This window comes from Pseudorca crassidens, chromosome 13 (assembly GCF_039906515.1).
Source record: "Pseudorca crassidens isolate mPseCra1 chromosome 13, mPseCra1.hap1, whole genome shotgun sequence".
NCBI lineage: Eukaryota > Metazoa > Chordata > Mammalia > Artiodactyla > Delphinidae > Pseudorca > Pseudorca crassidens.
Genome location: NC_090308.1, coordinates 57713853 through 57740210, shown reverse-complemented (window position 1 = coordinate 57740210; position 26358 = coordinate 57713853). Strand labels below are relative to the sequence as shown.

General features: G+C 36.4%; 1 protein-coding gene across 8 annotated transcripts; it reads right to left on the bottom strand.

Moving 5' to 3' along the window:
- Positions 1 to 359: 359 nt before the first annotated feature.
- Positions 360 to 24889, bottom strand: PNISR (PNN interacting serine and arginine rich protein). Of its 8 annotated transcripts, none has more exons than XM_067702503.1 (13): positions 24762 to 24875; positions 18103 to 18183; positions 16206 to 16344; positions 14564 to 14752; positions 12960 to 13183; positions 11333 to 11504; positions 9799 to 9989; positions 6777 to 6914; positions 5526 to 5625; positions 4742 to 4795; positions 3510 to 3680; positions 948 to 2034; positions 360 to 701 (listed from the first exon to the last, which is right to left on the bottom strand). In XM_067702503.1, exons 3-13 carry the CDS (start codon positions 16291 to 16293, stop codon positions 671 to 673), a joined length of 2445 nt encoding a protein of 814 aa, XP_067558604.1. In that variant the 5' UTR covers positions 16294 to 16344; positions 18103 to 18183; positions 24762 to 24875; the 3' UTR covers positions 360 to 670. The 8 variants fall into 8 exon arrangements, with proteins under 8 accessions (XP_067558604.1, XP_067558602.1, XP_067558603.1 ...); XM_067702501.1 differs by having other exon boundaries at positions 16206 to 16324; XM_067702502.1 differs by having other exon boundaries at positions 16206 to 16320.
- Between the last annotated feature and the right edge of the window lie 1469 nt (positions 24890 to 26358).

Genomic DNA, 26358 nt, shown 5'->3' with positions numbered 1-26358 from the left:
GGTGCACTGCTCTGATTGAATCCAGCAATTTCATTTTACAGGAGTGAACCATACTTTATACACACAGAGAACATATTACTTGAAAATCCCCAAAACAGGAAGAAAAGTTTAGAAAGCTGTCAAATGCTTCCAAATGAACGTAAAGATCTATTTCTGGCCCTCTTCTACACCCTTATAGTTAAAATTTGACAAAAATCTATGGGTACAATTTACAGATTTTGACAAACTATTAATTTAAAACCATTTTCTTTGGGGGAGATGAGAGGAAGTACCTTTAAAATCTGTTATACAAAACTCCAGCTGCCTTTTTATAAAAGTACGTTCCTTAGATTAAAATCATAAAATTAATGTGCAAGAGGTTAACAAAAATGAACTAAAGAGCTTTATTGACATCACAGTACATTCAAGAATAATTTTAAGAACATTACAGCTGAAAGAGAATGGCATGTTTATAGTCTTATTATGCACTATTTTTTGAAAAAATGTAATACAAAGAAATCCTATTAAGTAACTTGGAGCAGCATTTGGAAAAAGTACACCTATTTACAGATTAAAAAAAAAAAAAAATTCTGGTTTCACCTACACAGCCACAATGTGCCTCTATAATGAGACAAGCCCTTAAAACTCATGGAATTTTTTAAACATCATGGCATTCTTGCCACATCATTCCTCAGCGTTTACGACGGGGAGGGGTTGTAGATCTGAAAAAAAGAAAGGGAAAAGATAAAATTTAAAAATAAAAATGTATTTTATACTAAAGAATCTGCAATTTTCAAATAAATAATATTATATAGGATTTCTAAAATTACTTAAGACTATGATCATTTATCAAGTACCAAACTGAGTTTATTAAAGAGAGAGAGAGAAAGGACACTTTCAACTTTGCATAAATTCAGTCAAATTTTTTTTTTTAAAAATCAGACAAAATACTTTAAAAAGTATACTACCTTGATCGGGACTTAGACTTGTGTTTGCGGCTTGCCTTCTTACCAGACCTTTGAGATTTCTCCATGGATCGCGATCGACTATGTTTAGGCTTCTTAGCCTTCTTTTCTTTGCTACTTCCTGGAGATTCAGAACTGCTCCTTCCACTAGAATCAGAGCCTGAATGTTTTTTACTGTCTTTGGTAGTACTTTTCTTACTATCCTGTCTAGAATCATGTCTTATGATTTTAACAGATATAGAACCACTCCTAGAGAATGTTCTTTCACTTTCTCGTTTCCTTTTTAACCTATCATCCTGACTACTGAACTTAAAATCTTTTTCTTCCCTTTTTTGTTTCTCTTTTCTTTTATCCTGTTCACGCTCCCTTTCTTTGTCTTTCTTTTTCCTATCTTTATCTATACTTCGACTCCTCTCTTTTTTCCTCTCTTGTTCTTTAGCCTCACCTTTATGCTTATGACTGCTCCCACTAAGATTTCCACGTTGATCATCAATTTTACGCCTATCTCGACTCCTACTGCGACTGGACCGATTGGTTCGCCTATCCCTTGAGCGACTTCTACTTCTACGTCTCTCTCGGGAAGGACTTCGATTTCTTCGTCTTTCTCTTTCAATGCTAGTTCTATTAGACCTCCTCCTATCTCTAATCTTTACTCTAGCCCTATTGCTCTCTATTTTAATTCTGCGAGAGTAACTTCTACTCCTACTACGCCTAGCTTTAATTGTTGGCGATCTACTCCTACTATGTCTCTTTTTTCTTTTAGGAGAAGAAGATCGGGAAGAAGTGCGACTACTACCTGAGCTAGAACTGTACGAAGAGCTAGAGACAGTACTACTAGTACTACTACTTCTGCTATTGCTACTGGAACTACCACTACTGGAACTTCCTGATCTACTCCTTCCTTGTTTCTCTTTTTCTTTATGCTCTTTTTTTGGTTCTAAAACTGATGTAGTTTCATTTGGAGTCCTTTTCTTTTCATTAACCACATCACCATCTGCTTCTCTTGCTTCTAGTAGTGATAAACTATTTTGCTCTTTATGGATAAATTCATTCATCTCTTTTGTAACCCTTTCTGTTTGTTGCTTTTCTTCTGAAACAGAAAAAGACAAAAACAGTAAGAAAGGCAAACGTGCAATGAAAAAACTCCCATGCTACCAAATTTCAAGCTATCAGACTACAAAAATACAGCAGCACTGTTCAACAGAAATAGAATGCATAAGCAATTCAGGGATTTTTAACAGCTACATTTAAAAAGTAAAAAGAAACAGGTGAAACTGATTTTCATATTTTATTAACCCAACATATAAAAAATATTATCATTTCAACATGTGATCAGTTAAAAAGAATATTGAGATAATCTGCTTTTTTTTTTTTTTAATGTAAAGTCTTTGAAATACAGTGTGTATTTTATACCTACAGCACATCTCAATTTGGGCTGGCTTCATTTGAAATGCTCAATAGCTACATGCAGTTAGCTGTCTTCCTGGACAGTACAGCAATAGAGTACCAAAGTGTAGAGGTACAGTAAAGCAAGTAAGAAAAGATTTCCCTTTTGTACAGTAAGGCAACTTGAAGGTAAGTAAGTAATTTATAGGAAATTTTTGGCTCTTAACTCTTAATAATTACTTCTCAAATTGTCCAAATAAGATTTTTCAAAAAAGAAATTCTAAATAAATATTCTTTCATTATTCCTAGTATCATTATATAAACTAAGAACTGTATACATGTACAGCATTTTACATAAAAAACCTTCTAAAAAGTCCTCTATTATCCTTAAATATGCTAGCACAAATTACTTCTCAATAGTTTACAATATATTTCCCCTTTCAAAAGTTTTTTCATTTTAAGAACTTTTTTTTTCTTAAAGATTTTTTGATGTGGACCATTTTTAAAGTCTTTATTGAATTTGTTACAACATTGCTTCGTTTTTATGTTTTGGGTTTTTGGTCTTGAGGCATGTGGGATCTTAGCTCCCTGACCAGGAATCAAACCTGCACCCCCTGCATTGGAAGATGAAGTCTCAACCACTGGACCACCAGGGTAGTCCTGTTAAGAACTTTAATAAGAAATAAAAATACACTAAATAGCTTAACTTACAGCCAATGGAACTAATGTCTCCCAAAACAAAACAAAAAAACTTTTATAAACTATAACTTCTTACAATCAATTTTGACTTTGATAAAAACTGCAAATGAGCCAAAACACCTTAGTTTCAGTTACATCACATATTATTTATAATCTAGCCTTGATTCTATCATTGGTATTTCTAAGATGGTTATAAAATAAAAAGAAATATGGGGCTTCCCTGGTGGCACAGTGGTTGAGAGTCCGCCTGCCGATGCAGGGGACACGGGTTCGTGCCCTGGTCCGGGAAGATCCCACATGCCGCAGAGCGGCTGGGCCCGTGAGCCATGGCCGCTGAGCCTGCGCATCCGGAGCCTGTGCTCCGCAACGGGACAGGCCACAACAGTGAGAGGCCCGCGTACCGCAAAAAAAAATAATAAATAAAATTTAAAAAAAGAAATACGAACAGAACTGTACAAACATTGAGTCTAAAAGATATACCTTCCATCTGTTTATCATGTAACAGCTGCTGTTCTTTTTCTTTTCTCCAAAAAGCTTCCTGTTTTTGCCGGATTCGGTGCCGTAATTCCTCATCATCAGTGTCAGATGACTCAGAACCTCGGTCGCTCCTCTCATCTTCACTGTCTCCTGATCCATAACCACCCAGTCCACCTGTGTGCATAAAGCCCAGTCTATCATATGTAAAAATTATTCTAGGCACTAAAAACTTTTTAAGGTCCGAGAAGAAAGCTCATTTCTTTTTTCATTGCTTTTTCTTGGAAGAATATGCTTATTCGGGGTGGGGAGGAGTTGCTTAAGGAGAACACAGAATCCTCAAGAAAACTGATACTTAGTATCTTATTCTTTCAAGAATATTTCATATATTTCTCACCATAAGGGAATCTTGAAAATTATTGTCTTACTGTCCATGCTAACCAACAAAGCCATTTAACAGGGCAGTAACAAAGCCTTACTAAAGCATAATCAATTCAAACTACCTTACTCAAATTTATGATGATCCTGAAAATATTTCTAAAATTAACTCTTTCTTTATTCAAAGCTTAGAAATCCAAGGGATGCTAAATATTTTTTTCCTAACAAAGTTGGAATACTGTAATTCTCACTGATGCAGAAATGCTTTGGTGCTAAAACTGCTCCCCACCCTGAAGTGATCTAAATAGTAATCATAACAAAATCACATGGGCATTTGGTTTTACCCATTTCTGTTGACCCTCACAAATATTAATTTGAAATGATGATGTGGAAAAGGCAAATTCAAGCTCTTATATACTTGATAATATATCATGCAAATTGCAAATTACGAACACATCACTACTATCATGCTGTAAGATAAACCCTTTCCTCTATGTAAAAACTTGACTTGCTGCAACACAATCTAAATAAAGGTCCTTAAGAGCAATAGTGGATAGGTTTTTCCCTACGGCATGTATGTAATAATTCTGAAAGTGAGCTTAAATGCTATCATGGCTAAATTATGAACTATTATAACTTGTACTAATAAACTATGAATTAGCCACCACATTTATAATAATCCCATTGTGAATGCTTTAGTAAAAAAAAAAAGAAAAAAAACCTTTTAGAGGCTGTAACCCTAAAACCTAAATTTTATAAACTGTGTAGGACTAGTACAGTTTCAAAACAGAACACGTAGAGAGACAGGTAAGTGTCATTTTTCCCTTTAAGGCCCTCTCACAAATAAGGAGAATACTTACCGAGTCCAGTGAGGGAAGCCAGTGCACTGGACTGTGCCAGCTGTTTTGCAGGAGCTTTGTATCACATCAACAACAGGAACAACATGTTAACACAAATAGCCACGATTTCATAGTCATGAGAGTCTATGGTATTGTTAAATCTACTACTATTGCTGCTTTTTGGGGAGAGAAGAAACATTAAAAACATAACATTCATTTTAAACCAGTAGCATGTCTGGCCTTGAAATTATAATTCTGATGTGAGCTGTAATTGGTTGATAATGAGGAAAAATGTTGACCAGTACACTGGTATTTTTTTTTTTTTTAGGTATGGCCCATAATTCAAATTTTTCTTTCAATATACTTTTTAAGTGTTACTAAAAATATGGGAGGGGGGGACATTAGCTGCTTCTGTAAAAATTATAAGTGGTAAACTGTGAAAATTCTGAAGGTTCATAATTCATTAGGCAAACTAGTTGTATTAGAAATCATATACCAATACCATGGTATCTATATATATAAAAAAAAATCAGGTGAAATTGAACATCAAGAATTTTCCACAATACATTTTATAGAACAACAGCAAAACTGCTAATCTGTGCTCAGGTAGGTTGGATAAAACAAAAATATCTGTATAGTTTTTAATATGGTGTCTACAAATCTAACCTTTCCCAAAGAGTTAAAACATGCAAGAGAATATTCAAAATCTGCTAGTAATTCAACAAGGACAACAAAAAAAGTCCAAAGTAGCCACCAAAACCAAAAGACCCCCAGAAAAAGAGAACCAAGAACACCCACAATATACCTTTCGTTGCTTTCCGGTGTGCATCTTTGGCTACATAATAAATTTCTTCATCTGTGACATCCAGTAGAATTTCAGTCAGAAGCATTTTTGTCAGCAACATCTAAGGAAGGATATTTTATATTTTTTTTCTAATTTATTCTAGCTACTGATAGTTTGACATTTTCAAAAAAATTAAAAGGCAAAGCCATTTTATAAAACATTTTTAGAGAAGAGATCAGACCAGCTATTCCAAGGAAAAGAGTATCTTGAAAATTATTGTATTATCAAAACTTTAAAAATTTTAAAATCATGTGGATTAAAAAAATATATATATGAATTGAAACTGAATTCTAATTCTAGAGACAAAGTATTTTTTTCAAGTCCCTATTAATAAACGTTTCCACAAGTGTTTTGAGAGGAATATCCCTTCATTTAATAATATTATTAGTAAGCAGCACAATACTAGTTTCTTATGTCACTTAGGAACTTACATTAACCCTCAGCTCAAAGTAAAATCTGAGGGGAAAAAAACAAGGAAAATAACAAAAAGGCAGTCATTCCATTCTGTGAGATGAAGTCCTTTTTTTCTTGATTACTATAGCACAGCGTACAATAGACTTGAAATAAGAGCTGGATTCTAGCACTGGTTTGGCTACCAACAGCTGTTTCAAATGTGGGCCTCTCTGGGATTCAGATTACTCATCTACTAAAATAAGAGTATACTGAATCAACTTCATCTAAAGACATTTCAAATATCACTGGTCTTTCAATATGAGAAACGCAGCACATTATATTCCCAAACTCAGAAACTGACAATACACATTATAGGCACTGAAGTCTTTGAGAAATCTTGCAATGAAGAAATATGTTTAACTGTGTTCAATCCAGTGCTTCCTAAATTTATACTTCTACGCAGCCTTTTAATCTTTTTCAGTATTCAAAACACACATTTTAGAAAAATAATAAATAATAAATGTTCTCTTGGGTCTCATGTAGTAAAACACTGTTTAATTAAAAATGTGCTTAAATAACTGCTTTATAAGCTGTGATTTCGCATTATGTTACTTAGATTTTGCAGACATTATCACCCAGCAAATATACATTTTATAACTGTTTCACAAGTTCTCTCTCAAGTTTGATAGCCAACCAATAATTTTAAAAAATTATAAACAAGATAAACCCTATAATATAACATAGCATGTCAATTACACCTCAATTAAACAAAATTTTTTAAGCCTGTACATGGTGAAGGTAAGAAATTTAACATTCTACCATTTGATACTCTTTCTCTTCTTCGGTCATTTCTGGTTCACTTTGATCTTCTTGAGGAACTGGAGATGGACTTCTGGTGACTTTTCCACTGCTTGCGGCCTCCACATTTTCAGTGTCTTCATCTTCCTCATCACTATCCTAAAAAAAGTAATAGCACTTTCGGGTAGCCCAAATTCATGCTTATAATATAAAATAATTATCTTATATATTCTATTTTAAAACCCAAATTAAAGTCTATGAACCATATATAAAAATGAAATTTCTCTAAATTACATTTTTGTGCTATAGATTTCATTTGATAATTTAAAATGTTACCTGAGAGGAAATATTAAGACTACAAGATGACTTATGAGAATCAATTTCAATTATTTTTCAATTTTTTTTCTAAGTTTTACCTTATTTTATAAATAACTAGAAGCACATCAGGCCCAGAGACTGATTTAATTAATATCCATTATATATGATGGTCCTGACATGAGTGGCGTGTAGAATTTTGGATAAATGCACCACAGTCATATTATTCAGTGTAACTTTTTTTTTTTTTTTTTTTTTGCGGTACGCGGGCCTCTCACTGTTGTGGCCTGTCCCGTTGCGGAGCACAGGCTCCGGACGCGCAGGCTCAGCGGCCATGGCTCACGGGCCTAGCCGCTCCGCAGCATGTGGGATCTTCCCGGACGGGAGCACGAACCCGTGTCCCGTGCATCGGCAGGCGGACTCTCAACCATTGCGCCACCAGGGAAGCCCTCAGTGTAACTTCTACAGCTGTAAATGTAAGCTATTTACCTAAAATCATGTGACTTAAAAATCTAAAGTCAGTTTCCAGATATCAGCTAGCTAGTGAAATTTGCTTTTTTTAGCTACGTAACAGACAGATAAGCAAGAAATGAGGTCTACTTCAGATAGAGGAAATACCAGCAGTTTGTCTCTCTGAATGGTTTTAGGTTTTCAGTATCCAGAGAGCATACCTTAAAAAGGGGACTTCTTTAGGCAAAGAAGTATTCCATAGTCACTCTAACAATCCTACTAAGTAAAAGACAAGGTGATCACCTAAATACAACTATGGAAAGACTATTTGAACCAGGGGAAGATACACGTGACACAAGTCCAAAAGCACCAGGGAGAAGAGGGAGGATAATCTCCAAACAGTTTTTTTGACACTTAAAAAAAAACATCAAACCTGAAAATCCACTATTTCATGTCTTTTGAAAAAAATTTTTTTTTCTTTGTTAAAGGTAAACTTTAATAGTGGCAGCCTGTTGTTTCTTACCGATATAACACCCAGAATAAAATCACATCTTTGGCACGGTTCTTTTGTTAAAAAATAAAAGTAATTTATGGCATTCATGGAATTTAAGCAAAGCCAATCTGCTTAAGTCTAGTTAATCTGCTGTCTTTGAGACTTATTGCTGAAGCAGAAAATGGCCTTGGGAGGAAGAACCATTTCCTGAATTGCATTACTGGCCAGTGCTGTGGCTGTCATACCATCTAGGAGCATACTGCTGCTAAACAAAAAAATTTCTAAGCCACTCAATGCCATCTAACTGATGGAGTTCTTTAGTTTTTAATATTTATTTATTTTGACTGCACTGGGTCTTCACTGTTGCATGCGGGCTTTCTCTAGTTGCAGCAAGCAGCGGCTACTCTTCGCTGCAGTAGGTGGGCTTCTCATTGCGGTGGCTTCTCTTGTTGCAGAGCATGGGCTCTAGGTGCGCGGGCTCCAGTAGTTGTGGCTCGTGGGCTCAGTAGTTGTGGCTCGCGGGCTCTAGAACGCAGGCTCGGTAGTTGTGGCTCACAGGCTTAGTGGCTCCGCGGCATGTGGGACCTTCCCGGACCAGGGCTCGAACCCGTGTTCCCTGCATTGGCAGGCGGATTCTTAACCACTGTGCCACCAGGGAAGCCCACTGATGGAGATTTATTAAAGAGTTAAAACTTTATGTTACTTTCAGTGCCTATGTCAAAAACTATGAAAGCTATTACATCCGTTGGTGTAAGTATAGTTTTGTTTTATAGTCCATCACTAGGGAGTTAGCTGTACTACAACAAAAGAACACAGACTTGTTTGTCAAGGTAAAGCCTATTATCTAGCACCCCAATGAATAATTTCTCTCTGGAATGAAATGTTTTATAAATTTGCTGTCCCCTTTCTCCTTACTACCCTCAACAATACATACATAAAAACAATCTCCAATATACTTACTGAAAGTAATCTCAAGGACATTACTCTAATACTTTTGTATAAGCTAAATTAATATCTATTTATTTCAATACTTTTTTAAAATTAAAGTATCGTTGATTTACAATGTTTCAGGAGTACAGCAAGTGATTCAGTATACATATATTTTTTTCAGATTCTTCTCCATTATAGGTTATTACAAGATACTGAACAAAGTTCCCTGTGCTTTACAGTAGGTCCTTGCTGTTTATTTTATAGTAGTGTGTATCTGTTAATCCCAAATTCCCCAAATTATCCCTCCCCCCCACCTTTCCCCTTTGGTAACCATAAGTTTTTCTATGTCTGTGAGTCTATTCTGTTTTATAAATAAGTTCATTTGTATCTTTTTTTTTAGATTCCACATATAAATGGTATCATATGATATTTGTAAATGTAAATTGGTGCAGCCACTATGGAAAACAGTATGCAAGTTCCTTAAAAAACTAAAAATAGAGTTCCCATATGATCCAGCAATCCCACTCCTGGGCATATATCCAGAAAAGATGAAATCTAATTCAGGAAGATATATGCACCCTCATGATCACAGTAGCACTATTTACAGTAGCCAAGACATGGAAGTACCCTAAATGGCCACTGACAGATGAATGAATAAAGAAGACGTGGTGTGCATGTGTAATATTCCATATACACACATTGGAATATTACTCAGCCATAAAAAAGAAACAATGCCATTTACAGTAACATGGATGGACCTAGAGATTATCATACCAAGTCAAATAAGACAGAAAAACTCAACTAACTTTTCACACAGATGTCACAAGGAGTTTTATGTCAGGAGTGTCTACTTACAAATTTACTTCTCTGAGGTAAACGAGGGCCATCTCCTCCTTCAGCATCTTCTGCAGCCTTCTTTTCTTTTTTGGACAACTGTGAACGTTGTTGTTCCATTCTTTCTTTCTCCAACTTCTTCTGCTTTTCACGTTCCATTTTTTCAAGACCTTCTCGAATCCAAGCTGGAAGAGTCCTGCGTTTTACTGCATCTGTTTCACGTGGGACAAAATATTCATAAGTCAGCTAAGTAAAAATTGTAAATGCATGAGTTTCTTATTCTTAAATTTCTACAATCTTTGTAACTTAAAAAAAAATAATTCTGGTGCCACTTGAGTGCTAGTGACAAATACTATCATTCTCCAGCAAGGCAGTGGTAATACAAACAATCCACTAGGGCTTCCCTGGTGGCGCAGTGGTTGAGAGTCCGCCTGCCGATGCAGGGGACACGGGTTCGTGCCCCGGTCCGGGAAGATCCCACATGCCGCGGAGCGGCTGGGCCCGTGAGCCATGGCCGCCGAGCCTGCGCGTCAGGAGCCTGTGCTCCGCAACGGGAGAGGCCACAACAGTGAGAGGCCCGCGTACCGCCAAAAAAAAAAAAAATCCACTAAACATAATGATTTTCTTTAAAATCATCAATTTTAATAGCAAGAGTGAACACTGCCTTAATGCTTGTAATGTGCCAAGGCACTAGGGAAGTCCATCATCTCTCTTAATCCCCAAAAGCCCTAAAAGAGCACTACTATTACTCCATCTCTTTTTAAGTGAGGAAACCGAGGCTCAAAGAGATTAAGTGATGTGCTCAAGGTTACAAAGACAATAAGTAGTGATGTGGGCTAATTCACAGCCAACTGTTATACTATGCTGCTTCCTAAAATGTGAAAACAGAACAGAATTAAACAAAACCACAAGCCTTCACAGTAAGAATTCATCTGAACTAATATTATTCCTTAAGTTAAAACAGAAGTTAGAATCTTCCTAAAATGTCTACTTTGTGATTAAAAAAAAAGAGAAAGACTTTAAGTGCTAGATTTGGATGTCCAGATAAAAAGGAACATAAATATGTAACTTGTCAGTTGCAATAAACTAGTTCTATTATGTTATTTAAAAATTAAAATTTTCTGCCAAACACTATGGAAAGTGAAATAAAGAAATTAATCTGACAGCAGTATTATCAGATGAACTGAGAGTGCAAAGAGTCCATAGAGAGAGAACAGGAGATTTTAAAGGGGGAACTGATCATATACTGGCATAATGTAGCTATCAACATTGAAGAAATATCAACATGCTATGGTCACAATAAATTTAAATTTCATCACAAAACCTGGAGTTTAAGGTAAAGATTCATTTTAAAGAAACATATTCAAAATTTTAAAGATTTTAGATAGCATGCATCTTTTTTGTAATTTTAAGGTTTATGACTATAAAAAGATAGGATTTTAAAGTATCATTTCCTAACATATCAGAGTATTAGAACAATTTAAGAAAATAAAACATCCTTTTTACATGATCAAAAAATCATGCCAATTGTGGTTCACTAAACTTAAATAGCTACCAATTTGTGGCGGCTCCTGCTTCACAGGAAGTGCAATAGGTGAGCGCTGCCGATCCCTGAATGATGATGGTCTTTCTCTTCGATTCTGGGGAGGTGCTGGAGGTCCTGGAGGTCCTGGTTGCCAATAAGGAGGATGAAATCCACCTTGCGGTGGACCAAAAGCAGCCCCATGCTGAAAGAGTATTGCAGTTTATTTTTCTTCACATTAATACAACATACTCTCTGGGACACACGTGTGTTATGAACTGGGACAGTAGAAATCCATGTGTGCAGCAAATCCAAGAATTCCATGGTTCTAATATCCACCGATATTTCTGTAGCCCCAAGAACCTAGGCTTACTTTTCCTAAGAAAGATAAAGATTTTCTGCCTACGTAAATGCAAAGAGCCATATAAAATCCAGCTGATAATATACTATATTCAAGAAGTATAAAAAAGGATATATAAATGAGCTTTTTCATTCTGAATCCATTTATATCCTTCCACTACCAAGAAATCAAATAAATGCCAGTTTTTCTGTAACTAGAAAACCACAGGAAAAAAAAGTTTTAAATCAATTCCAACTTCCTAGTTATGAACTTATTTCTATCATCTTGCAAGAAATATCTATTTTAAGCTAAGATAAAAGCTACTGAATCATAACATTATATTTTTTTTTTTGTAATTTTGCCATTTTCAGATGCTTTTCTAAGCCAGATGCCAGCAGAGCTCTTTGTCTTGTTAGCATGGGGACCTACCAAGCAAATGTTGTCTAAGTAGAAGCTCCCCACTACTACATTTTTTCAAAACAAAGAGAAACTGTCCTATCTGTATACCAAATATTCATATACAAAAAGTATCTGAATGATTAAGAGGATTACTGTCTCAAGGTGAATACTGTTTACGATTATGCCCATTATCCATACAATTAGTGAAATAACATGGGTTTTTCCCAAAATTTTAAATGATAGCTCAGTTTAAAGGTAACGATTGCAATCAATTATTTCAAAATGACACCTAGCACTATAATTTAAGGGTGGACCCTGGCAGAGTGATTAGAGAAAATATAGCCCCTCTTAATGACACTATTCCCCATAGAGTTCTATGTCCCTAGGAATGAATTAGATGCTACAAAGAAAATTATGTACAATTCCATTAACATGTCATGTCAGAATGGAAAAAAAACGACAACACTAGAAAATGTCTTAACTCTACATAGCAGAAGGAACTGCATTTAGGAAGATGATCTATGTTCTTCATGTATTTTATTCCTGTCTTAACCATAATTTTTGATAAATAATGTATTCAACTACCGTGCATTTTCTAAACTTTATTTAATGTTTAAAGGTACCATCTTGAAATTAGAAAACAAAACATCATATAGCTATTGCACTTACACATTTTGCATTTTATCCAAATTTTTCCCTAACAATCCTTTATACCATTTTCCTAAGCAAATCAAAAACCAGAAAATAAAAATCTAATGATTTTAATACTCAAAAACTGATAACTTTTTTTGAGACATAATATGTGCTTATCTGTACAAGACTGAAAAGTGAAACACATATCTTAGGTACTCTTGATGAGACACCTCCAAAGAATGGATTACGTGCACATCTACAATATTAAAGCAACAAAATATCTTTCACCTGATAGTCAAACTGGTTCACTGGCCCCACTGCAAAATTATCGGGTGGTCCACCAAAGTTGTGATTGTTCTGGTTAAATATATGCCTGTTGTCAGGGGCAAATTCCCCACTGTCCTGACTGTTGCTGTCTTCGGAAGGAGGAACAATGTCCATTGGGCCTGGTGTTGGTGGCATCCATGGCTGCTCTGGAGGGGGGTGTGGGGGCTGCTGATGCATTCCCCATTCTATTCAGGATTTAGGCATAAAAACATTCAACAGGGGTTATAACAAAATCAGCACACATCTTTAAGATCTCAAGAAAGCTACATTTTTCAGTAAAGAAAGATTAAAAAATTTATGACTTCTTGGTCCAATTTCTTTTGCATACCTTAAAAATAAGCAATGAATTAATCTAATAAATAATTCGAATGAGCTAACTTCCACTCTAATTCATATCCTAAACAAATGGAAACCAAATGCCCAAAATTATTTTTAATGAACATAACAAAATCCAAAGCAATCTTCTGTTGAATTTTTCTATTTCTGTTCAGTAACAATACCATAAAAATAATACCTTGAGATTTTTATATAATTCCTTTCTTCCATGAACACATTTATCCTCACAACATCCCTGTGAGGTAGGGAGAAATCAGGTACTATTTTTGCCAATTTCAGGAAGGGAAATTGAGGCACACAGAGGTAAATCACTTGCCTGGGACACAAAGAACACCAGCAGAGTAAAGTTGGGGAAGTGGGTTGGGGAAGTGGGAATGCCAGGGTGAATCACTGATGAACTTAGGAACCAAAACATTTTCAAATGTGGGAAAATTTGGCACAGACTCCAGAAAACTAGAAATGAACTACTTCTCAGTATTAAAGATTAGAATATTCGTTATTCTTTTAAAAGTGATATTAGAGGATTACTTCCTGAGTTTTCCATTCTTACATTGAGAAACAATAATAAGTACTAATAAAGAAAAGGAGCTATGACTTCACCATTAGCATAATCAAAATAAGATTCACCTATAAAAACGTGAAGTGACTGTTAAATAATTAATAACACAAGTCATAGAAAACTGAACTAGCATCAAGGAACCTAGTCATACTGCAAAGTAAAAAAGCAAACAAACAAAAAAAATAAACATAAAAACTTATGGAAGATCTTCACTATCTGAAAAAAAGGGAAGAGAGAGATGGGTGGATGGTAGGGGCAGAGTATATTTGACAGACTAATTTGTCACATAGTGACACAATTTTTCTTTAATTAGAGACTAGACATGTTTTGCTCTGCCAGTGCTGCTGCTGAAAAGGCCAGAGGTTGCAACAGAGAGACATAGAATGCTCTCTTCCCTAGATGCCAAGTGAGGTTTCCAGTGTTCCCAGCCCCTGTCAGCCTAGGAATGAAGAACCAAGAAAAGAATCAAACTGAGTGCCACAATGCTAGCAGATGAGTATAGAATAATTTTAACCACAAAATTTCAAGGTCAAATATAATTGAAACTGCCTAGTCTTTAAGAAGCATTAATTTCAAGAAGTCATAAAACTAAGCAAATTAAACAATTTAATTTTAATCCTCATTTTATTTTAAAAATAGTCCTAATATTTGGAAAACATAAACAACAAACCTGGTTGCCACATTCTGTTAAAGTTCGAATCCCCTTGGAAATTCCCATGATTGTTTGGACCAGACTCCATTGTAGACATATCTTGTCCATTTGGCATCATTCCTGGTGGTTGTTCTACCATGCTTTGCTGTCCTGAAGCTTCTCTTTGGGCAATCCAAGCTTGAGCCAATGCAGCCCAGTCAATCTGGCCTAACATAATTTAACATAGCAGAATTTGGCATTCAGAATGTAGGAGCTAAAAAAACAGTGCCTCTATGTAAAACAAGCTTCTCAGTTATTCCTTACTAGAGATTTTAAATATTACACAATGTTATAGTTGAAAATAATACATAAAACTAACCCATACTCAGGCTATAAAATAATAAAAATTACTTAAGACATTCAGAAAATTACTTAAGACATCCACAAAAACACTTAACCAATTTCTAATATTAACTCATAAGAGAATTTATTCCCTGCACCTTAAGTTTACTGAATTTTTTTAAACTCTTATTCCTTTTTTAAACCACTATAAAAACAAATGATTAACCTCACTCTTTCTCTAACAGGTCCCATCCAGGTCTACTCTGGATCCTATATACCTCACGTGAATATAGATAGCTATTCTTGTTCCTTCTCAGTCACCCTTCTTTAGCATCTTTAACTCCCTTCTCTAGTCAAAATATATCTCCTTAACAACTTCTTAGCCATTCTTTATTCAAAATTCATTGTTTCTGCTATCTTAAAGTTCCTCCTTTCATCAAATATCTAGTTACCATTTTAAGATCTAATTCTATTAATAAAGTAAACAAAGTAGATTAAGATACAGTTTTTTACATCTCAGTTTAGCAAAGATTAAATAAATATATTCTCATACCTTTTGATGAAAATGAAGTTAAACTTGACAATGTACATCTAAAACTTTTAAATGTACAACTGTGATCTATCAAACCTAGCTCTTAGATTTTTTTTTCCTAAGAAAATAATTGGACAAGTAATAATGGTACATATACAAAATTATGGGAATGACTTCAAAAAGCAAAAAGTCACAGACAATCTATCATCTAAAAGTGGATTTATTACAGTACAGTCCTATAACAGAATGCTATGTAGCTATTAAAAAAAAGAAATAGGATAAGATTAACCCAGTAAAGGCAGGACAGTGGAAGGGGTCATATCAGGTTAAAATTGGCTACGAATTAACCACTGCAGGAGCTAAGTAATAAATGGGGGCTCCCTATACTCGTTTCTACATCTGTATATGCTTGAAATATTCCATATTAAAGAGAAATTTAAAAATGATACAGCATACCATCAGCTGACTATGATCTACATAGAATTTTAAGATTCCAAATTAACAAAAGTATGATTAAGCAACACATTTAAGACTTTCCTCTTTCTTTAGAAAACAAGAACTAAATCAGTTTTAAAAATATTAAAATCTACATAAAGCTTTCTACTCTTTGAGGAAATCTTCCAAAGGGAAATCCATTCCCTAATATGTATGCTAGGTAAGATTATTTACAGGAAAAAATTAAAATCTGACCATAAAATGATCCAATAAACCAATCCCAACTCTACCTCCCTTAATTCCAGTGCCTATGTCCCACTCATCTCTAGACAACCCCCTCCCCCGTTCCCCAAATTCAATTTGTTTCCTTACTTGGATCCTGCTGGTGCTGGAATGACTGCATCCATTGTTGTTGATTCAAGGGCCATTGCTGCCAAGGCTGTCCTCCTTGATCCCACATCCTGACTTTTAAAGTGTATCTGATTTTCTGTCTTCAACAAAATAAACATAGCTTAAAAATGAGAATGAGTGTTCTTTAATGTTAAAGCTCACACATCAGAAATTATTATATGATGATACATTTATGTGATCAGAGCTCTAAAATTCTGCTCAAAAGGTTGCCAAAGACAATTGGAATTTTTTAGTTGGCAAGCAAGAGTATAAAATTTCATGTTAATGCTGATGTCAAGAGTTTGGGGGCAAGCACAGCTCTATTCAATTTAGCTCAAAAGGGGGAAAATATAATTTTTCCCAATATAACTCTCTGGAAATGTAATTATTTTGAAGATTATAAAAAAAAAGTGATTTAGCCTCCCTCAAACCAAGGCTCACTGAAGAGGGTAACCAGATAGCTCTAGCTAATGAAAGAAAACTCTTCCTTATAAATTATAGTTAATGAATGCATAAGGTAGAAAAGACTTAGAACATTGCCATATTGTCAAACCTAATAAAAACAGCTGATTCAGGCAGTCTTTGAAGAAAAGCTGATGGGAAATCAAAAATTCAAAGGTTGCCGAAATATCATCCCTACAGATTATTAAGTGTCTCCTCACGAGATACAAAATTACATCCCCAGAAGCACTATGAATATTTTCACCAAAAATGTTTATCTGAATCCAACTGAGCTTTCAGCTCTCACTTTCAGTGTAAAGGAATTATTAGGGGAAAAAGGTACTGGCCAAATAGTATCAAAAGAAACAATCAGACAAATCTAGAAGGTGAGACAGTCCACAAAACCAGGTATCTTTTCTTTCCTTTTTTTTTTTGGTGGGGAGCCGCATCGCACAGCTTGTGGGACCTCAGTTCTCCAACCAGGGACTGAACCCGGTCACGGCAGTGAAAGCCCGGAATCCTAACCACTAGGCCACCAGGGAACTACCCAAGACCAGGTTTCTTAACATATAATTAACATGGAAAAGTAGAGGGGAAAAACATACATTAATACCTATTAAATCTAGGTGATGAGTATGGGGGCAGGGGGGTTCATCACACTAGTTTACTTATCTGTAAACTAGTTTGAAAACGTCCATAATAAAAAGTTTTAAATGCTTACAGTCATTTTATCTCTGTACTTCATCCAACACTGATATACAACCCTATTCAAGTACCAATGACACACATAGTAAGCAGAGTATGCTTCTTCATTTTTGTACCCCAGGACTTAGCACATAGCAGGCATTAAATAAATGTTTACTAAATGAATCGTGTCAGACTGACCCTTTCCTCTATTCTAAAAATAATACAAAACTACGCCTTAGTATTTATTGCAGGGTCACAAAAAGTGGGAAAGCCAGATATTAAGGAAGTAACAGACACCAACTTTAATACGACAATTGGCTACTACAATCCAGGCTCTTAGAGCTTGCAACCACAGTCTTTGCAGCATTCTCAGAATGTTACATAGTTCTGTCAATGGCAGATCCTGACCTCTCAACTGAAGAACACTGTACATTAGGAAAGATGCATTCCTTTGTTATACCTTGTTTACTTATGAGTCAAGTGCACTTAATCTTCTAGTTGTATTAATATATTCTATTATAATGGGATTATTAGAATACGGCAAAATAGGCACTAAATAGTACCACACCTGAGGCCAACAACTGTACTGGGTATCAATTCCAAGCTAAAAATACTTACTATACCTTTAAAGCCCTTTAAAGACCAATAACTCATTAGCACTCTTGAAAACTTTAATTAACTTTAATTAAAAAGTAACTAAATAAATAAAGAGGAACACCCAGAAGAAATACCAACTGCTATTTTGACTGACCTCAGAGGTTCACCTTCTGTTTAAAATTTAGGTTGATTCAGAACTACAGCTTGGAAGCATAGCAGCAAGATTACTTATGCCCTGGAAAAAAAAAAAAAAGTGTATGTTTGCACTTAAATTATGAAGAGCTATTTGAACTAATAAAAATAAATTCTAGAGATGCAACATGGAAGTGTGATCATCTCCAAATTAATTTGAACTTTCTCTTCCATTAATTTTATAATGAGAAAAGATTTACCATTATAAAGTTAAGGGAAACAGGTACATCACAAATGAGAAGGCAAAGCTTTAAAAACATTTTTCTTTCAAAAATATCTTTTTTATTTACTTGAACAATTCATTAACAATACAAAATAATGTCAAGCAATTTAGGAATTGTCATATATGCTGAGAAAAAAAGGAACAACAAACATTTTAAAAGATTTCATCCATCTGACATGAACTTAAATGGTACAAATAAGGTAATAAATTCAGATTTTTCTATGGAATTCTAAGTTTAAAAATTACATCAGCAAGGTGAGAACAACTTGTCCCTCAAACGGTTTCATCTTCTTCCCATTAATTTTTTTTTTTTTAGATTTTTTTTTATGTGGACCATTTTTAAAGTCTTTATTGAATTTGTTACATTATTGCTTCTGTTGTTTTTATGTTTTGGTTTTTTGGCCATGAGGCATGTGGGATCTTACCTCCCCAACAGGGATCAAACCTGCACCCCCCTGCACTGGAAGGCAAAGTCTTAGCCACTGGACCACCAGGGAAGTCCTCAGATTAATACCCAGATTAATACCTTTTTAAAGCTGATAGAAAGACAAATGTATTCATCTTTTTATCTTCCAAAGGTACCAGACAGCTTCTTGCTGCCCTAAAGCAAGTGACCAGCAGTCACTAAGCAACAAATGAAGAAACGAATGGTCTACAGGTTCTTCTTTCCCTGTTTACTTTTAAAGGTTAATGATAAGAAAGCTGTTGACCTATATACAGGAGAACCAAAAAAGCTGGTGTAAGCAGAGCTTGCTATGTTTTCCAAAGCTCTAATGGCACATCAGAGTTCACTGCATAGATTTTTCTGTCGTAGGTTGTAAACTCATACAATGTAGGCATTATAACTAGCGCTACACAGTGCGCACTGGAGTTGCAAATAGATGTGCACACAATAAAACCACTTTAATGATGAAAATGATGTATATTGACTCCCTATCATCATTTCCAATACATAGATTTACTTTTCTAGAAATCACTCTAAACTAAGTTTCTTTTACTTACTCCTGTTTAATGGTTATCATGGCCAACATTTTCAATTCCCCTTTTAAGTTTTCTGATTACCACTTGTCACCTAGACTTAAGAACACAAGCCCTGGTTCATGATGCCTGCCTATACCACTCAATAGCTGTGTGAATATGCGCAAATTAACTACTCTCTAATCCTTGGTTTTCTCATCTGTAAAGTGGTGAATGTAATAAATGTCTACCTCATAGGGTTACTGTGAGGATTAAATGGGAAACATATAAAAACTTGGCACAGAAAGCTTCAATAAGTAGTGGTCAATATCACCACTAAGATTTTCTCAGTATTGTTTTTGATAGCACTCAAGTTTACAACTGGGGGTGGGGACAGGTGATCAAGCCAATCCACTTCTACTCAATTCCATTTTCTTCTCTTAAAGCAATCTAAGACTTATCCAGATTTCATTTTATCTTTGGAATGTCCCTACTTCTCACAACATCATAGGTTGCAGCTTTTATTAAAACAAAACAAAAACTTCCATGTTTTCCTACGCACAAAGAGCTTTTACTTGCATATTTTCAAGAGTGATCTGTATTATTTGTAGCCATTTTTGTTTGTTAAAACCAACCGCTTCTAGTTTTACTATGCTTTCCAAAGCTCTTTTCCCCCTAAAGTTTTTATAGAAGCTATTATTCAAATACAATGATTGATACACTTAGGCTGAGAAAAATATGGAAAGGATGTAAAACTGTGCGAAACAGAGCAGAATAAAACACAGCAAAGAAGATAACAGTAAAAGTCAAGGAAGTAAGAAGTTAGAAGCTATTTAATAAAATGCTTCAATTAAATCTGCAATTGAGAAACTTTATTTGGCTACAGAGGGTGTGTTGAACAAGGGTGTAGGTAAAACACCAAATGTTCAGTCTTTTTGGAAGACAAGTTAGCATTAAAGTATTTTATCAAAATTGTAAATAATCATCCCTCTGACCCAGCAACTCCACTTCAAGGACTTAAAACCATGGATGAGCATACACACCATGTAACTCAAAAACCTGCAGCATGTCTGTAACAGTGAACATCTGCTTTCAGTGACACTCAAAGGGCAGTAGGTGAGATAAGAGTGAACCATACAGTGGACTCCTATTCAGCCATTAAAATGAATAAAGTAGACTTTTATATGCTGACATACACTGATGTACGAACTGTATTATGAATTGTATAGTGAAAAAAATCATGTGACACAGGATGAATAATGATGCCACTTGAAGTTCCTTTTTTTTAAAGAAGAACACAATTTAGTATAGAAAATTCCTACATTACCAAAAACCTCTTAAAATTGGTAAGCTCTGGAGAGGGAAAACAGAGATGAGTTAACGTTAATTTTTTATTCACTATCTTTCTATATTCTTTGAATTATTTAACCATGAGTGTGTATTTTTTAAAATAAATCTACTACAGATTTTTAAAGATACGAAGAATCAGGAAGCTGGTCATGAAAATCTTCACGTGTTTTGTCTTGGCTCAAACGAGAATCTTCTTGAGGGCAGTGGAAATGTCTTAATAGTTATTTGAATTCTCCAAAGTGCTTTGCCCATATTAAGTGGTAAAACATTTTACTCATTCACTGAAATTTATTATCAAGTAAATATATTAATATTCAACAATGAAGATGAAACTCTAGTACTGCTACTCTGACTTTATAACATCAAAAATCAATTCCAATTTATTCATTCTTCCTTTAGCTTTAATTTTAAAGATTCTTAAGCTCCATTTCTCAAGTTTAGAGAAATGTGATTATTGATGAGCCAGGCTACAAGACTTTCCCTTTACAGGGTTAAATTAATTGCTATTTCCTTGGAAACAACTGGGATTTGGGAAGAACAGAAAGATCAACAACCAGGATTTGCTGCAGATTATGCACATTATCGCACAGAGCTATAAAAATCTAGTTTATGAATTTGACCAGTGTTATGGATTGACTTGTGTCCCCCTAGAAGATATGTTGAAGTCCTACCTCCACTCCCATTAACTGTGAACATGACCTTATTTGGAAATAGGGTCTTGGCAAACGTAGTCCAGTTAAGTTGAGGTCATACTGGATTAAAGCAGGTCCTAATCCAGTAATGATTAGTGCTTTCAGAAGAAGACACAAGACAGGGAGAATGCCACATGACTACAGAAGCAGAGACTGGAATAAAGTGTCTACAGCCAAGGAAAGCCAAAGATTGCTGGGAACCAACAGAAACTAGAAGGAGGCAAGGAAGGATCCTCCCCTAGAGGAGAGACAGAAGAGAGAAGAAGAGAAAAGAAAAGAAAAGAAAAGGAGAGGGAGAGGGAGAGGGAGAGGGAGAGGGAGAGAGAGGGAGAGAGAGAGAGGGAGGGAGAGAGAGAGAGAGAGGGCTGTCGAGCACACATGCATGAGCCTACCAAAATCTTTATTTCAGTCATATCTGTAGCCTGGAGAACTGTGAAAGAACAAATTTCTGTTGTTTTAAGGCCAGTCTGTGGTAATTTGGTACAGCATCCCTAAGAAACTAACACAGCCAGAAATGACTGTCATTTATCTTATTTCTTACATGACTCTATATTAGAACATTCATTGCTTTGAGGTTCTTAAAATTACTTGCTTAAATGACAAACATTAATATTTGCAAAAGTCATCCCTTAGACTGTGTGACAGATAAATGAGAATGAAACTGTAGTGCTTGTTTTAAAGCCCTTAAGCATCAATTTCAAAATCAAAGAAATACAGTAACACACCCATCCTTTGGTGCATATAATGAAATGTTTCTCACATCAAACACAAAGTTTAGAAACCACAAAACGCAACAATCCTCTTCTCCCCTGCCATTTCAGTCTTACACTCCAGGTAATGGATCTCAAAGTCAAAAAGAAATCATTTGGATCAATTCAGATTAGGTGGAAATGGCACTAACAAAGTTAATCTTGTAATTATTTGAAATGTAGTAACCTTTTTTGATATTTGATGTGACATGCATTTTAGTATATATTGAAATACTTTGTAGTCTGCAGCTCAAGAAAGGTAGTCAAAAAATATTGGAGAATTGAATAGTTTGGTTATAGATACCGAAAAAAAAGTGATAATTGAAAAATAAATTTGGAAGAAAAAAAAAGAAATGTAAAAAGCCTAAAGGAAACAACCCCTCAGTGGCAAAAAGGACACATGTCTTGGTTCTAATACCATTCTCTAACAAAGTAAAGGAATCAGGGATCATTAGAGAAATAGCTGATTCTTAGAACTAGGACAAGAAATATACAAAATGAGCCTGGAGCATCTTGTAGTGCCAGGAAGTAAGAAGATGCTCGGAAAAAGGGGGAGGGGAAAAAAGGGGGGAGGAGGAAGATGGGGGCATGTCAAAGGTGCACAGTAGACAACTGAAGGAGCTACCAATGTCCAAAACTGGAACAATCTGGGCAATAAAATAAAGTATTACTGGATTATAACACAAATTATGACATAAATATCTATTGAATCCTTACTGACATAAATAAATTGGAGGGAAGAGACAAATCTTCCATGCGGAGGGATTCCAAATAAATTATGTAGATACTCCACCCTAAAGGAGGGAGAGCTTAACTCTCCACTCCTTAAGTGTCCTTTGTGCAAAGGTACTTCCTTCCCAAAGAGTACAATATGGAAAGGAGGGAGTGGACAGAGGAGAGTAACTTTACAGTGGAGAAATTAGACAAACACTACCTCAAGCAGGTGATCAAGGACAATATCAACATGATAAGTCATGTTCATAGTATGTAGCCTTGATAGAATGTGATGAAAAAGGCATTTTACCTCTGTGATCTTCTTCCTCAAAACCCCTAATACCAGTCTTATCATGAGAAAAACATCAGACAAATTCCAACAGCAGGTCACCCTACAATATCCCTAGCCAGTACCCCTCAAAACTGTCAAGGTCACTGTATTACTTTGCTAGGGCTGCCATAACAAAGTACCACAGACTGGGTAGCTCATACGACAGAAATTTATTTCCTTATGGTTCTGGAGGCTAGAAGTCCAAGATCAAACTGTCATCAGGGTGGGTTTCACTCTGGGGCCTCTCTTCTTGGCTTGTAGATGGCTGTCTCCTACCTTTGTCTTTATGTGGTCTTCCCTCTGTGTACTGCTCTTTTTATAAGGACACCATTATAGCACACAGGGCCTACCCTAACGACCCCATTTTACTTCTTTAAAGACCCTGTCTCCAAATACAGTCATATTCTGAGGCACTGAAGTTAGGTCTTCACTGTAAGAATTTTCAGCCTGTAACAGTCATAGAAAACAAGCCTGAAAAACTGTCACAACCAAAGACGACTACGGACACATGACAATTAAATGTTATAGGGTGTTCTAAATAGGATCTTGGGCTAGAAAAAGGACATTAGGTTTAAACTTAGGACATGTGAATAAACTATGGACTTTAAATAACAATAACGTGTCAATATTGGTCCATTCAATGTGACAAATGTACATGTACCACACTAATATATGTTAACAATAGGAAAAACTCTCTGAGGGGGGTTGGGGGGTAGTTCATATGGTAAAGCTGTACTATCTGCTCAATTTTTCTGTAAATCAAAACTGTCCTAAAAAAGCAAAGTCTATTAACAACAACAACAAAATTTTAACATACAGTCTCAATCAACACCATCTTAAAAGAACTGATTTACTGTTACCTTACCTACAGCCACGTAACACCTTACAAAACACCTTCAAGGTTCTGGTTTTTGTTGCGTTTGCCTTGCTGCACTCAAACCAGAAATTCCAAGTTTATTTTGTTCTATGAATTAACCACCAACAACCAAAATGTGTCGAGTACCCATGATGTTCAGATGACAATAATATCCATCACAGGATAATAAAACTGAAACGTTGGAAGCTACCTCCTTCTTTCCCGAAGCTTACTTAACACATAGTGTCTATGACTTTAAAAACACATTAATACAAACTAAGGAACCTAACTGTAGTTAGTTAAAAGGACACAGTTGCCCTTCGCTGCGCCTGCGGAATCGGAGGTGCACAGCAGAGAAGGTCCAGGTCCGGGCCCCTTCCTCCTCTGCTCCCCTGCACCCCCTCCCCATAAGCGGGGGGGGGGGGGGTTCCCACTGCGCACGCGCAGTGCTTAACGGCCGGTCGGGAGCCCAACAATCACTCCCTTCTCTTCCTAGAGGGAACTCTCACAGTTAGAGGGAGAGGTCGCGAGCACTCTCCTTAATACGAACATTTCCTTTAAACCGGGAGCAGCGCCATGATTCACCAAGTCAGGCGGACGCCACCGCTTTAAGGAAGATGAGGTTCCAGCGGTCGCGCCAAGCAGCGTACGCAGCCTACGTGTTTAAGTTATGCTACCTTCGCCACAGAAACCAAGAAGATTCTAATGACCCGGAAAGTCCCCACGCCTAATCGTTCTCCACCACTTACCCACTCTGATTCCGGAACACCGTGTCGCCACCGTTCCTATAATACCTCTCCAACCCTTTCGATGCTTCTACTTCTTCGCGAACAAGACAAGATGGCGCCCGATTAGTCTCACCCGGAAGTGAATAATAATAACATCCGTTTGTCATTTGAAGCCATACTGTCCCACTGCCAGGTCTTTGACCACGTGACTGTACCCGGTTAACATTGTTTCAACGCCATTTTTGTTATGGGCAAAACCACCTCGACTATGTAGTCAACACCATGCAAATGTCTGGACATTCCTGTACGTTACCTTTTAACGTAGCCAGCGCCATGCCCGACCCACTTTTATCTTTACAGTGGGCAGAAAGCCAAGAGTTTGAGTGTTCTGTACAGAGCGCGCTCAAAATTTTTACTTTAGCAACGTGATCCCCCTTCAAGGGGAGGTATGTTCCCTTCCGAAAAGATGGCTTGAGTTCGCGGCACTCCTTTCAGACTACGGAGGGGCCCCAGGGTCAAATGAACCGACTCCGGCGGGTTGCTCGGTGCGCCCTTAGCCGTATTTCACACCGACCAGAGTCTGGCCGGAACTTCCGGAATGCTCCCGACTTGGGTCTCATGGAGCGCCTCCGAGGGCTCCGCCTCCAGGGAGACGGGACGTTGGTGAAGTGACCGGTGTATATGGTAGCTATAGCGGAGACCTTAGCTGACCCCCGCAGCGGTCACTCTTTGTTAACCTCGAAAACATAGCGCCCTCTTCCGGGGACACTTGCTCAGCTCTGCCTCACCCTGCTAGTCCTGTTGTTTCGTTCCTTCCCTAGGACCTTTAGGGTAAAGTGGCGGAGAAGTCCCGTTTCCATCCTGCTGCCCCTTTCTCTCAACCACAAGATGGCCTCCCGACAGGACTTACGCAATTCAGTTCTTCGAATGGAATACTTTGATTCCATGGTGTTTTAATATGAACGACGTTCAGGTATCAAAAGTATCGATTTCCAGGCTAGAAGCTACAAACAAAACTGTTCCGAAGATACATTGGGAAATAAATATTGGAAATAAATATTGGAAAGTGCCTTTCTAGAGAGTAACATGAAACTTTTGCGCACCAAGTATCTAAATTGTTTCATTGGGAATTGTGCAAAAGAAAGAGCAAATAACAGTAGAAATAAAATATTACGAATACAGCTAGATGGATAAAGAAGATAAAGATAGACGTGAGAATAGATCCTGTTTGCATGAAATCCAGTCTTCTTGAAGAAACACTTGAAACCAAGATTCTCCTGCATCAGCGTTAGAACAAAGTCCTCAATAGCTAAAGATTCGCTGGTCCTCAAATCCAAGTAGCCCACAAAATACAACTTCATCTTGGGAGAAACGATAACTAATTACACCTCTACCAACACAATAATGTGAGGGCATAGTATTACTGGAGGCAAAAAGAAAATTTGGTTCCTTTGACCCTTTCCATAATTTCACAAAAAAAGCGCGCGCGCACACACACACACACACACACACAAAAGGATGACACAACAGTCTAGTGCGATTTTTATTTATTTTGGGGTATTTTTGGCCAGCCCTGCGGTTTGTGGGATCTTAGTTCCCCGAACAGGTATTGAACCTG